This window comes from Podarcis filfolensis (assembly GCF_964270895.1).
Source record: "Podarcis filfolensis genome assembly, chromosome: 2".
In the NCBI taxonomy this organism is placed as follows: domain Eukaryota; kingdom Metazoa; phylum Chordata; class Lepidosauria; order Squamata; family Lacertidae; genus Podarcis; species Podarcis filfolensis.
This window is the reverse complement of record NC_139605.1, coordinates 92,152,133-92,169,444: the sequence shown is the minus strand read 5'-3', so window position 1 is coordinate 92,169,444 and position 17,312 is coordinate 92,152,133. Positions and strand designations below refer to the sequence as shown.

General features: G+C 43.4%; 1 protein-coding gene across 4 annotated transcripts in view; it reads right to left on the bottom strand.

Moving 5' to 3' along the window:
- The window catches only part of CACNA1G (calcium voltage-gated channel subunit alpha1 G), a 323,416-nt gene that overhangs the window by 116,980 nt on the left and 189,124 nt on the right, over positions 1-17,312 (bottom strand). For all 4 annotated transcript variants that reach the window (XM_083598000.1, XM_083597998.1, XM_083597999.1 and 1 more), the window contains exons 8-9: positions 16,384-17,182; positions 11,935-12,296 (exon numbers count right to left, since the gene is read on the bottom strand). In XM_083598000.1, coding sequence (XP_083454126.1) covers positions 11,935-12,296; positions 16,384-17,182 — 1,161 coding nt within the window. The remainder of the gene's footprint in view (positions 1-11,934; positions 12,297-16,383; positions 17,183-17,312) is intronic.

Genomic DNA, 17,312 nt, shown 5'->3' with positions numbered 1-17,312 from the left:
CACCCAGCTGGTGGTGGCGGCAGTGAGATTTAGGGCAACTGGGCTGTCCCTCTGGAGATGCATAACCATAGTTTCTAATCCATCATGCTTTTAAATTCTACCAATGTAGCCTGGCATCAGTGGCAAACCCCATATGCTGCCAGCGCAATATCACATGGACCTAAGATGTCTCAAATTAGCACTGACTTGCTGTCAAGTTTTATGAACAGTGGAGGCAACCAAGCCTTCCTCTCGTAGGAACTCGGTGTGCAAAGGGAATAACACAAGACGCAAGGGGAATTATATGAGAAGAATGAAAAGCACAGACACCAGAGAAACAGAGTAGTCTGTAAGGAGCAGGGACCAAGCAACGGGAGCTCACCCCATCACGGGGATTCGAACCGCCGACCTTCTGATCGGCAAGTCCTAGGCTCTGCGGTTTAACCCACAGCGCCACCCGTGTTCCTTTTTAGAAAAGTACTGGGAGGCAAAATAAGCATATACAATTGATAGTGGAAAAATTACTGTATCAGACATCACCATTTACTACTGGTGTGTATTATCATACAATGTCTAACATATGAATTTGCTAAACAAAGCTCTGACTCCAACCACTCCTCACCCCAACTGTATAAAAATTCTTCAACAGAAATTCCTAATCCCTTTGTAAAAGTCCAAACCAAGAGTTCTTTGATTAGGAAGCCCCCTTACCTAAACAAGGTTGAAACTTGCTTATTTTAAATATGGGTGTCCACTGATTTCTTTGTCATTATATGCATTCTTTATATCTCTTATTTCTTTATTTTACACACCAGAACCATTTCCACTAATTTTGGCTATGTGTTGACATGCTCTCATTAGAGTCTTATTAAGCTAATTACTCCCAATACAAAACAGGAAGTACATTTTTGAAAATCAGCTATCATGATGATTAACCATTCCAACAGCTACCATTAACATTGATTTAATTCCATTAGGGTTCCAGCAGCAAATCTTTAATAAGAATAACTCCTGTTTAAACAGCAAGTAAATTGAGTGTTGGTAATACAAAATCTATAGAGCACTGTGTTCCCTTCTCCCCCATACCAATCTAATTTATTCAGCTGTTCTTGCTCAGGGGTTTAAATGGATAATTCACACAAGCTCTGTGGTAGGTAAAGAGAATAGGCAGGAATAGATGGGGAGGTGACAAAAATGATGCCAGACTTTTGATCACTTGGCAAAAGAATGCTGGCACATAGCAGGAAAGGTGGCAGTAAACTCACATGCAGCAAAATGGGATTCATGCGCCAAGCCATAAATGGGAATGCATCATTATTTAAAGATGGGGCTTTATGGGAGGCTGATTCCTGCAAAATAGGCAGAAGATAAATGCATAGAGAAAACAAGAAGATAGTTTGAAGCCAGCAGGAGGATCATAGAATCGTATGCTTCATAGTTGCACAGACCAGTGAGCAAACCCAAGCTAAACATTTTAAAGTGGTTAGGGAAGCTCATCAGATCAACTCCCAATAGCTCCCTCCTTCAATATAGCAAGGAATGGGGAAAGCTGTCCATTTTGATCTCTCATTTATAAAATCTTAAAGTCAAATTTCTGAGTTTTCACGTCAGTTTGCATTTAAAAATAAAAATAAAAGTCCTCATGAAAGTTCATGATTTTAGTACAAATTTCTCCTAATCTTTTCGTATGCAATTTCCCCTAATACATGTCTTGCAAAGCCCATTTTCTTAATTTAATGCATTTTTTATGTTAATTGCAATAATATATGCATTTTTATGCACAGTTTACCTTAGTACATGCATTTTGGTACACATTACTCGGTTGGAGAAGTGCATTGCAAAATTCACGGAAGTGTGAATTTCAAGAGAATGGCAATGTTTCAGTTTGCATAGTGTTTTGGAATGTGCAAATTAGGTAGGTTCACCTTTAAATGAGAAATAAATTTACTTTCTCTCCTGTCCCTACATCTAAGACTTTGGGACATCCTCATTAGCAGCCTATGGATCGCCATCTCAAAACTCACTACTACTTGACTTCTGACGCTATTAGAGTAAGCTGAAAACACTCAAATGAGGCTTATTCAACAGCATATTTGCGAGAGTTTTTGTAAGAAAAGGGGGGGTTTCCTTTAAAATGCTTAATAATTTTGGGGTCTTCCTAATAAAAGCTCAACAACTTTTGGGGCGTCCTGGTTATTACATTTTGGAATATGGCAAACCTATTTAAATCCCACAATCATCGAGGAGCTGCAATATTTGTTGATTCACAAATCTTCACGCACAATCTCCACCTGAAACTCTGGGCTATCCTTCACAATGGCATAGCACCACATGCCTCCAGAGAATTTGATGTGTTTACAAGTAGCCGAGATTAGTGATACCAGAAAGTGAATCCTTCCTACTCTGAGTCATGTACCATACAAGCATCTGCTTCAGAACCATTAGGGTTTAGAAACCATCATAAAGATGAAAAATGTACACAGGGCATTTAGCTCACAGCTTTTGCTAATCTTTGATATATACACTGATTTCTTTCAAATTAATACATGTCTTGCTAAGCGAGGTGGGCTGAGCAAAAACGGATAAGGGCCCTGCATGGAGTATAACCAGAGTTGCACAGAAAGCAACACTCTTGACTTTTCCCTGTCCTCAAAATACTTGCTGTTGTGAAAACAACTCAAGATGGCATCTGCCCCTTTTGTACCTGATTTCCATGAGCAAGCAATAATTGTAAAAGAAAACCCACCTACTGCGAAAAGAGCCATATTGCGCTCAGTGGTGATATTGCACATCATCACTAATGACAATCCTTGAATCCAAGCACATTGACTAGAGTGGATCCAGGCAGGAGCAGACACAAATATATACTAAAAATAGTACCAGCACGCCCACACACGAAACCACTGACCCCCAACAACCTGACACGAAAGCACAGCTATGTCCAGAAAACCCAGAATGAATATCCACAGCAAGGGACAGAGAACGAGTGAGCTGCAGAATCCCACATTCAGCCAGCGGCATTTTAATGACGCAGTCAGCAAAAGAGAACAAAATAACACTACTATAAATTACCACTCTGTTATTATTGTAAGTGACAGCATAATCAATGAAAAGACGTGTGGCCAAAATACTTGTTTGTAATTTTTTAAAAAGTGCTTATTCATAGTGGGGAGGAAATAAATACAGTGTGAATTGTAGAACTGTAGTTGGAAGGGACCCACTGCAACACAGGAATTGAACTCACAACACTGCGATTACCAACTGAGCTATGGCCCATGTAGGGTGTGTGGGGTGTGTGTGTGTGGGTGTCCTCACATAGCACAGTGACCTTGATTTGACTTTCAAAGTTCTGAAATGGAGAAATACTACCACATCTGAACCCTGTTCTTCTGCCTCCTGGTTTCCATTCAGAGCCAATTCATAGGACCCTTGGTGTGTCATAAGGGACATGAGGGCCAAGTGGAAGCATATTGTAGTTGTGTCCCAGTCAAAGCAGCCGTTTAATTCCCTTGCCACTTGCCCACAATATCGTTCGGAATGCCTGAGGAAGGGCAGGGAAAACTATGACTTGTCATCAGCTGGACCGTCTCCACCCACAGAAACTTGTTTTTATGTTTTGATCACCATCTAGAAGTCCTGCTCAGTGTTGCTCTGCTTTTCTTTGGGCCACATCAGCAAGGCTGTGTGTGTGTGTGTGGGCTATTGTCGTCTGGAAGGGTGCTAACACAGCGGTTTGACTTCATCACTGGAGGTGCACTCTGTTAGGATATTTCCGTTCCACCTTAAAAGGGAGCAGGCTTTGTGAGTCACAGAGTCTGTGTATTTCCTGTTCACAGGAAGTTTATGTTGTGTCTATGCTTTCGTTTCTGTGTGCCTGAGCAGACCGAAGCAGGCAGTCATGTTTTTTCTTTGTTCTGACCAACGCTGAATAAACTTGGAAAAATGCTCTTCTGCGTGCATCTTTCGCTGTGTGAATTCTGCTGATAGAGCGTGCATCAGCCAAGGAATGTGGCAAGCAATTTCAGGAGCTCGTGTCGCTAATTGCTGGTACTGCGTGTCTATGGGAGATCGATGGACGTCCGGAGACGACGTGGAATCATGATGGACTTTGTCTCCCTGGCAGTATCCCACTGAGACAGATGGATGCCAGCAATCTGAGATAAACCAGGCTGGGGAAACTCAATGAATGAATCATAGAATTGGAAGGGACCACAAGTGCCATCTAGTCCAACCCCCTGCAATGCAGGAATCTTTGGCCCAATGTGGGGCTCAATCACACAACTCTCATGAGATTAAGAGCTTCATGAGATTAAGAGCTTCATATCTTACCAACTGAGTTATCCTCCAAACTGCTGGACTCCAAACTTCCATCAGTCCCATCCAGTACAGTCAATAATTTACAGTCTATCCCTTTCTAAAGTGAAAGAAGTTGAAACTATTTAGCTTTCACCTCCTCTTCCTGTAAAGGAACACAGCAGAGCCAGTATCATCTTGCTTAGGATGGGTAAAATGAAAGAACAAAGGCACCGTAAGCTCTGGGATCACTCTGTCCCAGCCCCCTGCGAATTATCGCATGTTTCCCTCAGATGAAGAGGTCCTTCTTTTCTTTAATTAGCTGTTGGCTCCACAGGAGGTAGAGAAGCAAGCAAAATCACAAATCGGAGGAAAAAAGACTAGATCAAGGAAGTGAACCAGTAAGTTAGTGATACCTGCTACAGTCCTAGCACCTTAATCCACACTCCTTCACAAATGAATACTGTGCCAAAAGGATACGCCACATTTTTACAAGAAACTCTATCCTGCATTTGCCCGTAGACCTTTTAGTTTCCGATCCTTTCTGCAGGCACATTTTCCTTACATACCATGGCACAGATGGGTGATATTTTCATGCTGCAATGGTTATTGGGTTTTAATGTTACTTAGTGACAACTTTACAACATTTGTACAGTCACCTGTTCAAGCCCCCTGCTGTTTGATGCACTAAGGATTAAGCTTTAAAACTCTTAAATGAGCCTTAAAAGTGCCTGAAAAGGTTACACTGGTATTTTGCAAACTGAGGGTGCACATTAGCTACTGTTTTGAGAGGTTCTTCCTTTGTAGACTTTTTTTTTTTAAGAATGTCCTCCTATTGAATTACTTCCTTTTCTAAGCTTTCAAACAATTGCGTACCAGTAGTTTTATCACAGCAGGCCAGTCTACAGCTCCTGCCACAACCACAGATTTTTGTTTCATTTGCTCTCCCCCCTCCCATCTTTCAGGCTTGACTATCTCTGGGACTTTTTGACTTAGACGCAGCTAAACACCTGGCTGCATAGTTCTTGTGTTCCTGCTGCCTTTGTTCCTATGGACCTACGGTGATCTCATACACATATTTAACATTCCAGCCTTGGCTGACTTTGTGTTGCCAACACCACAGTGTGAGAGGTAATGAATGAATTAGAAGCAAAAGCCTCAATGGATGGAAATTAATATCCAGATATTTGTTAGAGGAAACCAGTGCTGTGCCTTCTTTCAACTGAAGCAAGAATAAACTGCATGATGCGTTTAGAGTCAGTGTGTGCCTTGGCAAGAGGGAAACCAAAGAAAGGATCCCAATGGATCAGCTTCATTGGAAATGTTAATTGTTCTATACTGCATTGCATTTTAACTTGTATTCTAGGGCTGCCATACGTCCGGACATTACCAGGATTACAAAGGTGGAAATTGACATTGGGGGGAATTTCCGAAAGTTCAGATTATTTTCCTAAAAAAAGCTCAACAACCTGTGGGCTTTTGGGGTGTCCTGGTTCTTACTTTTTGAAACATGGCAACCCTATATTTCATTGTATTATATGTAGGTTTCCAGTTTCATTTATGTACCCTATTTGTTATTTTGTAATCTGCTTAGAGACTATCTTAGTATAAGTGGTACGTAAAATATATAAAATAAATAAATCGACAGGTTTCGCCCACCAGATCACATATTTGCCTTTGAATCTGCTTTCCCCTTCTGCTTTGATTGTCTTTAGAAATTCTCAAAACTCAATGTTTCATACACACTCTCACGCACACTTGTTTTGCTCTGCTTTATTTCCTTAGACCCTCTGTTCATGTCTTTTACTCCCCTTCCCCGCAATCAAACCATGGTTGCTCTCATTCCCCCAATGATTGTAGGCTCTTCCTTCAGGACCCTAATTATCTCTTTGCTTGGTTATTTACAATTAAATAGGAAGAAACTTGTTTCTTTGCTGCTTTTACAGTTGTTTGCTATAACCACTCAGCCTGCCCTGATGGGATCTTTGCTATGCAATCAATAATGTTTCAGCTAATTCTTAGGCTACTACAGAAGACTAACTTTTGCTCTGGCTGTGATAATTGTGTCTTCAGATCAACTGATTTCCAGCATGTTGGGGGGGTGGTCTTCTGCTCATAATAATTGGTGGGGGTCAAGTTCCTTAATCTCTAGGGGTAGCAAAGCAGTTGAACATGATGTGAACTGATGTGACAGCACTGGGATAACAGTGATACTAATTTTATGTACAGTGGTACCTCGGGTTATGTATGCTTCAGATTACATACGCTTCAGGTTACAGACGCTGCTAACCCAGAAATAGTACCTTGGGTTAAGAACTTTGCTTCAGGATGAGAAGAGAAATTGTGCTCTGGCGGTGTAGCGGCAGCAGGAGGCCCCATTAGCTAAAGTGGTGCTTCAGGTTAAGAACAGTTTCAGGTTAAGTACGGACCTCTGGAATGAATTAAGTACTTAACCCGAGGTACCACTGTACTAGATGATGTACAGTGTACCATTAATCTTCACAGAATGGGCCTAGCACTGCAGTTGTATCCATTCACATCTCCTCCTGCTAGCATGGCCCTTAAAAAATTTCAGTATGTTACAACCCCATTTTTTAAAACAGACTGTAAATCTGATATGTGAGGGATGTGTGCCACTTATTTCTATTAATAACAAAGCTTCCAGTTTCTCATTATTATGGAAACCTGGTTAAGGGTGACATATATGATGCTTTAAGCAATTATGACAGCTCCTTATTTCCAAAGAATAGCTGGTTTTCCTTAAAATGAATGTGCTGAGATTTCTGCTTTTAATTTTTTTAAGTATGATGTTCATGAGAATGACTCATTAGGAACACATATTCAGAAATAATGGGCAAAACTTCCCAAAGCTGTTAAGTCCAATTTTGTTTTAACATAGAGAAAGAATTGGTTATCATGAGCATTTAATGGGGACTCTAAACTTTACACTGCTCTCTTTCTCTCTTTGTTCTTGTGAAAGAGTTTGAAGGAGGAACTAGTGTCAGAGTCCCTTAACCCAAGCGTGATTACAGGGTGACCTCATCCAAAGAAGTTGGGAGTGGGGAATTCTGCTCCTACTTACAGGGCCATATCTAGAGAGCAGCACTGGGTGGCTATACTTAGCCGCCCTGGCACTAGCTGTAATCTTGTCCCCAATGCTCTTTAAGCCATTAGGAATGGCCATCGCGGGATTTGGAGCACTGTGTCATCAGTATAGTGATGATATCCAGCTCCATTTCTCTATTAGCATATCCTGGACTAGTCTCTGGATGAAGTGGTAGGTTGGAGGAGGGAAAATAAACAGGAGACTGAATCCTGAAAAGACAGAAGTCCAGTGGTTTGGTGGCTCCTGGGTCTGGAAATTTCATAGCTGCCCGCCCTCCATTTGAAGGAGCAAGTGCGCAGCTTGGGGTGCGGGTATATGTGCACACCCCTGAGGATGTTCTTAGATCTACCTTTCTCACTGGAGGCCCAAGTGGGTACAGCAACTACTTTTGGCTGGTTCTCCAGCTACAAATGTGTCTGGCCAGGGAGAGCCTCACCCCTTTGACTCATGCATAGGGAAACTTAAGGTTGGATGACTATAATACACTCTCTGTGGGGCTGGCCTTACAGCTAGTGCAGCAGCTGCAGCTAGTGCAGAATGTTGCAGCTAGATTGCTTCCTGGAGACCTTTTCATGCACATGTTAACATCTCTCTTACATTTGTTGCTATACTGGCTCCCAATATGCTGCTAAAGCTCTGAAGCTCTCGAGAGCAGGCTATTTTAAGGAAAATCTTCTCCCACATCATCTGACACCATCACTGAGGTCAGCTAGAGGCCCGCATGGCTGTGCTGCTGCCTTGAAAGGTTCATCTTGCAATTACCAGGGATATGGCCTTTTCCATTGTGACACTATCTCTGTGGAACCATCTCCCCTCTGAGTTATGGCAGGCACCCACATGAATCCCTGCTGCATATGGAGATTCAGGGGGGTTGGTAAATTTCTAACTTTTTCCCTAGTTCCAGGAATTTAGGGGAGTCTTGCTCCCCCCCCAAACTTATAACAATATCAACATTTCTGATACCAAATTATTCCACTTCATAGAACTGACAAAGCCAGGGTTCAGTGTGTATGGAAATACTTGTGTTTTATATTAGGCAAAAGAGCCTAATATAAAAACTAATAAAGTCAATTGCTCATAAGGTCCTTCATTTCTTTTTAAACAACCTATTCATGCAGATACATTTGGTGACATTGATTTGTTTGTTCTTAAGGGTTTTTTTTTTGAGGGGGGGAAAGGTCACATTCACCATTTATAATCTCAGCAGAAGGGCCAGAGCTATCAATTCTCAGCTCTAATTCCCTATCTCATAACTGTCAGATTATGAAACTGCAAACTGTAAGCCTCAGGAGTTTACAGAAAAACATCTCCTTATTCTCTCCTGCCGCTTTAATCAGATGAATTAATAAAAGCAGGATTCAACATTTGCTATTCACTCCATTATTGAGGGGAGCGGGAGCGGAGGGAAATAGGACATTGGATTCTCTAATCTTTTCTTAAAAAGAAAAGAAAAAGAAGATAGCACACTGAAACCCAGAGTACTCACTTACCAATCACTTTTCTACCCCAGTCCTAGGTTTTTCCAGCTGTGACATCTTTTAAGCCCCTCTGAGTGCATCACATAATAACCTTCTATCTATAAGGCAACAGTCCTACGCTATTTTGCCTTGGTCAGACCACAACTGGAATACTGTGTCCAATTCTGGGCACCACAATTTAAGAAGGATGTTGCCAAGCTGGAACGTGTGCAGATGAGGGCAACCAGGGTGATCAAGGGTCTGGAAACCAAGCCTCATGAGGAGCGCTTGAATGAGCTGGGTATGTTTAGCCTGGAAAAGAGGAGACTGAGAGAAGGTATGATAGCCAACTTCAAAATATCCTAAAGGCTGTCACATGGAAGAGGGAGCAGGCTTGTTTTCTCCTGACCTGGAGGGTAGGACGTGAACCAATGGCTTCAAGTTACAAGAAAGGAGATTCCGACTAAACACACAGAAAAGCTTTCTGACAGTAAGAGCTGTCTGACAGTGGAGTTGTAGACTCTCCTTCCTTGGAGGCTTTTAAGCAGATGTTGGATGGCTATCTGAGAGGGATGCTTTAGCTGAGATTCCTGCATTGCAGGGAGTTGGACTTGATGACCCTTGAGTCCCTTACAACTCTACGGTTCTATGATTCTATATTCCTAGGGACACTGGTGCTACAGGTTCTACTGCCTAGCAGACCCACCTCTCTCTAATCAGCTGCAACCTTTCCCCAGCCTGGTATGCTGAAAATGCTGTTGGATTCCAACTCCCAACAACCCTTCCCAGCATGACCAATGTCAGTTGAGCAGTGAGGGTTGCAGTCCAACAACATCAGGAGGACCACATGCTCCCCATCCTTTCCTGGTGGCAAACTCTTTCCCATGGGTGTTCCCAAAGATAGTTTATTTTTTAATCACCATGAGAAAAGCACACCAGGCAACATGATTGCTTCTCTTGCATGCCCTTGGTGGGTTTTCTGTTATGGTAAGAGGGGTAATGGGAAGGGCAGAGGAACTGCTAAGGTTGTCTGAATTAGACAGAGATGACATTTCCCTCTGTGATTCAAACTATCAAAAATGAAGAATGTGAACTTTGCATCAACTTTTCTAGTTTCCCCTCCAGACTCCAAAGGAATGATCCACTTGGTACTATTATTAAAAGAATAACGAATTTCAAAAGCAATCCATCAATCCTTATTTCAGCTATGGAGACAAATTTTGAGTAAGGTCAAGAAAGGAAGGTCAAACAGCATGTGACAGATCCTAAGAGGACCTAAGTGTGCCTTTCCATTTAAGGCATAACGAAAACAAAGGTTAATCAGCCACATTGCATTAAGATTTCAGAAAACATGCTTGCTTGAAAGGACACATTTAGCACACCAAAGGGGCCTCAGCCACTATAATGTACAACCACTGATGCATTAATACACCAGGATGGCACTAGGATCTACAATTATACCTGCAGAATTTGGTTTGCAGCTACTGTTCTGACACAAGGAGCTACAAAATGAGAAGTAAAGCAACTGCATTAAACAGTAAGCGACTATGCCAATAGGGAAGGGGGAGCTAGAATAGAAGAAAAATGAGCACATCTGAAGGACAGCTTGTTTAATAGGTTCAATTATGTTCAGTACGTTCAATGCAACTTGCTTCCAAGGGGCAGAGCAATCTTAACCAAGGTGTGACTGAGCAGCATAGCCACTGCTGCATTTGCAACCCCGCTGCTTATGCTGGCTGGGGCATAAGACAGGAGCAGGGGAAACTCTGCTCAGTGCGAGAAGAGTCTGGAGCAGGTGTAGTGATCGTCCCCAATGCTGGATTGGGTGGAATGTCGTCAAGTGTCAGCTGTGTACCCAGCTCAGGATACATTGGATTCCAGGCCAGCAAAACCACTCCTCCTCTCCTGAATGCTCTGTTGGGGGGCTTTCCTTGGACTACTGTTGATGAGAATATAACCTGCAGGAACTCCACCTGCCCATGCTTTCATTAGGTGGGACAGAGAGCTCCATATGGGAGGAGTGACACTGACATCACTAGGGGTGGAGCTCTTTATGAAGATGCCACCAGGTTGGTGATGTCTCTAACCACCTTATGGGGCTTTATTCCTTTTTTATATTATGTTGAAAAACATTTAAAATTTTCCATGACCTCTGAAATTAAATGGAATGACAACAATTTAGGACTCTCTATGGGAAGTGGGGGACAAAGTCAACCTGATGTTTCAGGGGGAGAGTTGGGTTTCACAGAACTAGAAGCCAAAGTATTTGATCAACCCTTTGACACTGAACAACACTGACACAGACCTATGGGAACTGGAGTATGTCTTAAATCAGCAACTGTACATAACAACCATGTACCACTTGCCAGTAAGAGAATGTAATCAGTGCTGGCATTTTTATTTTGGACACATCAACTGTGCACCAAAGCAGACACATTTCTAAATAAAGGGCACCCCTACAATATGACTGACTGGAGCAAAATCATGTCTAAGTATTGGAATATACCATAACCCAAATTGTATGGGGAAGCCTGCATTAAAAAAAAACAAAAAACCCACCAAGCATGCAATTACCGTACTTATTTCACGAAACAGCTTGCATATTTCATGACATGTTGTTTGCAAGTTAGCTATTATAAAATCAAATGTAAATGATTTATTGAGGTAAGCAAATAGTCTTGTGGCGTTTGGAGAATTACTGTAAAAATGCAAAAAAAAAAAGAAAGAGAGAGCAAAGCATTGTAAAGACGGCTTCACTTGCTTACATCCTCAGACCAACAAGTGTCACTGAACTCCATTCACCAGTGTGCAGTTCTCCACACTAAGTAGCACAACCAGAAGTGCTCCCCCAAGATCTGCAGCTTTGTTGCCCTTGCAGAGCTTCAGAGCTTCATTTAACAACAGACCAGAACAAACACAGCTAAACAGAGCAAGGCATGAAAGTAAGAGGTCAGCATGAATCGATGCTGTGTGGCACGAAATCCCACTCAAGGGGCTAAGAGAAGAACCAGGATGGAGCTAATGAGGCCACCATTTGGGGTGCCTTGGCTGCAGGGAGAGTCTAACTATAACTACTAAAGTACAGAGGGCTCTGCTTACCTGCTCGTGATACTCAATCCCCATGCTGAGGGTATTGATCAGGATAGCTATCATGATCCCACGGCCAAAGTACTTGCTATCTACAATCTTCCGAAACGTCTCACAAACCACCTTCCAGAAGGCTAGGAATTTTAAGGTGTTTCTTCCCCGGGCTTTCCAACGCTGAGGGTCCCTCTGATCACTGTAGTGAGCATCCTGAGTAAACTCATATACCCCGTCGCTGTCAGAATCTCCCACTTCATTGTCCACCAGCTCTGGATCGTTAGCCAAGGTCTTCATGCAGTATGGACAACTATCTGGGTTGCAAGTATTGTTGGGTTTCCCAGACTGGCTGGAAATCTTGCAGGAACTTTGACAAGCACCTGAAACAGGGACAAAGAAAACCATACCCTCTGTTATTTCACTAAAAATCTTGGAAACCTCTTTCTGGAGCAGCCGAACAATGTCGGTGTCCAACTGCAGTTTTTGTAAGTTCAATAATTTCACACCAGATGTAAGAGGAGAACCTCTGCCCCACTTGAGTGGTTATCTCCAACCAACGCAAAAACACTATGTGTGTATAACTTTTACCATGGCTAGAACAACATTTGAACCATAATTTTTGACTATCTACTGAACCTGAATCAAGACCCTTACTAAGAGATTGATAAGAGGGAGGATACATTAGATTCTAAAAACCTGGCGATTTTTGATGCTAAGCATCAGCCTGCCCCCTGCATTCTCCAGCACTGTTGTCAGAAAGGTCAGTCCCAATTTAATGAGAAGAGAATTGAAGGGCACAAGTCAAAGAGAGCAAGAGGTGGGAGGATGGGAAAACACAGAAGTGGGACATCAAATGAGCCAGAGTGGCCCTTTCAGAAATGGCTTAAACAGTCTCTGTTGAGAAAACTAGATCAAGTGCTGCATATATGCTGCAACTGAAAAAGGAGCTACATTCCAGTTTCTCCTTCCTCTTCCATAGCTTCTAGAACTCGCTGCCAGGTATGAGATCCCAAGGGACCTTGTTTCCCTGTCATTCCCTCCCCAGCAATTGTCAGCCAATGATTTGGAGGGCTGTGACACAAGTTAAGTTCTGCTAGATATTACAGGTAGGGGAACTACCAGACACAATTTCACTTGCAGGCAATGTGTTTGCTGTCACTTCTGCTTACATCCTGGGGTTCCGCCACTAGCGAGGAAACATGCACCAGCCAGTAAGCTATTATAATGAATGCAGGCAAGGTTTCATTTGAAAGAAGCTTTGTGCAGAAATCAGGCCTGTTCTGCTGCTTCTTTAAAAATCTCCATCAGTCAGAATTCAGAAGCAACTCATGCAACACATAGCAAGAGACCCATAAATGGCTACCATCCTACCTATGAGGATGCTTTAGGTGTCTCAGCCTGATTCAGCACAAATAGCAGGATTACGTTGTAGAATTTAGGTATCACAGTGAAGTGTGTGCATGCATGTGAGCTGCCAGAGATGATGGCCCAGTTTCAACTAGCCCAGCGTGCTAGCAGAAGCCTGTGCAGGGGCTCACACTAACACAACAGGGCTCGCCTCCTCTCCTCCCCCCATGCACCACCACACCTCCCCCAGATCTGGTCTGGAGGTTTGGGAGAACAACTGAGAAGAGAGCACAGGGCTAGGAGAAGGAAAGATCATCGCACGTGGCAAGCAGAATTCTTGCACTGTTGTAACAATCATAAGAGTATGATGTTCAATTCCTCCCAGTGGTCTGGACAACATTTTCCCATAGGATCACTATTTTTGAAAAGCATATTCCAAAATACATTTCTGCAAGAGGAGTCTGGAAACTCCTCAAAATGTTGAAACTTAAAAATGCTCTCCAACTTAATTTCTGTTGCGTTCTCTTCAAACAGAAGCTTCAGTGATGTAGATATAAACTGGGCAAGTATTTCTCTATGGAGCAAGACCTATGAGGTCAGAACTGTCAGCTCTCATCACTGCAACCCAACACCCTTCATAACAACACAGCATGCTCTATGTTTTGTGATATGCTGATTTAAGACGGCCTTTCGTTTTTCATACTCTAAAGCTGAGAGGAGAAGGTAAAGACACTGAAACATTTATGTGTTTATATATACAGGGTGAGTCCTTTAAAAGAGGCCCCATGGATACAGAGTACACATGTTCCACGGGGCCTCTTTTAAAAGACTCAGCCTATCTATAGCTATAGGACATGCACACACACACAGTTGACACAGTTTATCCTATTATATCTCACCTCCTTAAGCTCATGACTTAAGAGCAGATAGGATACGTGTGTGTGTGTGTGTGTGTGTGTGTGTGTGTGTGTGTGTGTAATATCCTCTGAATTTCTTCACTTTATCACCTATACAAAAGAAGAAAATCCATGATACTGCTCATTTCCACACCCTAATTTATTGGAAGGACAGATCCTGAAGCTGAGGCTCCAATACTCTGGCCACCTCATGAGAAGAGAAGACTCCCTGGGAAAGACCCTGATGTTGGGAAAGATGGAGGGTGCAAGGAGAAGGGGACGACAGAGGATGAGATGGTTGGACAGTGTTCTCGAAGCTACTAACATGAGTTTGACCGAACTGCAGGTGGCAGTGGAAGACAGCCGTGCTCTGGTCCATGGGGTCACGAAGAGTCGGACACGACTAAACGACTAAACAACAACAATTGCTAAGCCACGAATGTCTGCTAACTAACTTTGAAGATGAAAAAAAGAGAGAAAAGAATGAGTGACAGCTGTCCACTGCCAAGAGTTCACAGTCACCTCATTACACATTTGGCTATTAAGTTAAAACAAAAAGCAATCAGCTCTTCTGGCACCTGGAATATTAGGAGCTGTAATTAGAGACAAGCACTGGAGCCAGCAAGCTGCTTGGGTGTTCCTGCTGTTTGCTGATACTTCAACATTAACAACTTCCCCCTAAACATATCATTCTCAAATCATTTCTCGCAATGGCTGAGGCCAGCTGACAGATGGTACCCCACCAGACGACAAGGATACAAAGAGTCTCCCGTTTGTGCTGGCTATGGTGGAATGAAGAGTTTGTCTCCAGAATGCACCTCTGACCCAGTTGTAATGTCTCTCTCATTTCGAAGCCAGCAGGGGAAACTCCCATGGCTGATATAAGGCAGATAATAAGATTTTGGCTACCTGGCCCTACACTGCATCACATCCAGACAGTTTTTCTTATGGATCTCTCTAATGGCAAACATCATGTTCTGCTCATGTGTTAAAGGGGAAAGCATAATACACATCTGCATATATACTCACAGGTGTGTGGCTGCCTACCAAAACACATCATGTTCAGATAGAGCAGCTCTTACAAGTTACATAATGTGCAGCCTGATCCTATCCATGCTTGTTTGAAAGCAAGTCCCACTGTGCTCAGTTGGGTTGGCTGCAGTGCACTCCCAGGTAAGTGTGCTTAAGACTGCAGCCTAAGAGGTCACCTTCCTAAGAAGTTAAGGAAGAATGACCAAGTCATCAGACTGTTCTTCACTGTTATGAAAGAAAATGGACATAGGGAGGAAACAGATGCAAAGACAAATTCACTTTCTGAGTACAAAGCCCTGAATATCTGCACATTTGAAATGATGTACATCAGGTATCGGGAGCCTGTAGCCTACAGATGTTGTTGGACTCCAGTACCCATCGGTCCCAGCCAGCATACATACATGAACAAAGTTCTTTCTTTCCTCTCTCATTGCTATTAGACAAATATTAAGGCAACGGCAACTCTCAGAATGATGGAATGACTGCTCCAACTAAATAGGAGGCCTACCAATCACCACCTTGACATAATGTGTCCTGCAGATGGAGAAAGTATGGAAACAGCACTTCTGTCTCTAACACATAGGCCCAGAGAAGGAGCACTGGTCTTTAACTGGTGGCTTAGGGCCTGGTTTTAGGTGGGTTGTAACAGCAGCAAGGCCCCCATACAAATATGTGGTTAAAATTAAGAATGTCCTCAAATGAATATTTGGGTTAAAGGTGGGTCCCTTGTCTGAAAAGGCTGAAGACTGCTGACTTAGAGCAAGTGGGTCAGGTCTGGAATGCTTTCTTCATAACATTCATTTTTCTCTCCATCTTACTGGGGGGCACAGAACAGCCGACTTGCTATCAACACAAATTTGCTTAACATGTTACTTTGTTACAACCAATTTGAAAAAAAATTAAGCTCTATCTTTTCATTCTCTGCCCCCATTTTATGTTTCCCAGTGGGGCAGGTTGGGAGGAGGTAATGAACACACCCAAAATGAATTCTTTCCAATGAACGGGTTTTGTTAGATCCTTATAAACTAACTTCTGTCTTAGTTCTGAACTGAGGACAACCTGAATCATCCCAAATCTCACCTGACCCTAATCAATGGCAGCCCTGCCTGAAAAGGTAAGTTAGGGATGAACAGCGGCTCTGCCTTCCATCTAAGTGGCATCTTAGTGGCTGACACCCTACCCAAACACTTACCAGTGCTCTGTGTCTCCAGTAGCTTCTGCATTGGACTATATGGTCCCGGGGGGATATTAAGGTTCATCAGGGTGCTGGCCCCAGGGTTCAACGTGGGCTCTGCTAAACCTTTTTCTTTCAGCAGTTCATGGGAGTTACTTGGGTGTACAGTAGGGTAGACCTTGCTGCCAACCACAGTCCTGGGAAGCACCTCTGGCCCCGGTAAGCTGAGACCAGGCTGAGGCGGGAGAGATGATCTGCAGCGAATGGGCTCAAAATGACAGTCTGCATGGTAGATGCTGTGAACGGACTCAGCGTTGCTGGCCGTGGGGTGAGGATTGGCTGTTGGAGGGAGCATCAGCCTATTTGCACCATTGTGAAGCGAGCTGGTTTCGACGTCGCTGATTTCAGGGCTGGCGCGTGGTGCCTGAAGGCTTCCATTGCCCAGGTGATAGTGGTGGTGGTGGTGATGGTGGTGGTGAATGAGATGATGCACCGAGGACCTTTTCCGCGGCCGGTGTTTGCACGGCTGCCGCTCTGCACTGCTCTTGCTACCCGGGCTGGAGAGAAACCCCATCCTCACCCCTGTGGTTCGGTAGACCTCCACCAGTTGCTTGCTGGCCTTACGGAGGACGTAGACAAGATATTTGAGGAGTTCGTCATAGCAGCTCCCCGGCTCTGAGAAGCTGGCCAGAGTGCTAGCATTGGAGAGGTAGCGGATTCGCTGCTCCTTCATCAGCTGGCTCTCCCGCTGCTTGGTCTCCGAGAACTGAGTTGCTATGACCACTAAGCAGAGGTTTATCATGAAGAAAGAGCCCACCTGTAAGGGAAGGAGGGGTGTGTCAGTATTCCTACACCCAGGGAGGAAGCCTGAAGCAAGTGTGACAGCGAGAACCAGTCATTAAAAAAAAATCTTCAAAACTAGAGCTGAGCCAGCATTTCTCTGAAGG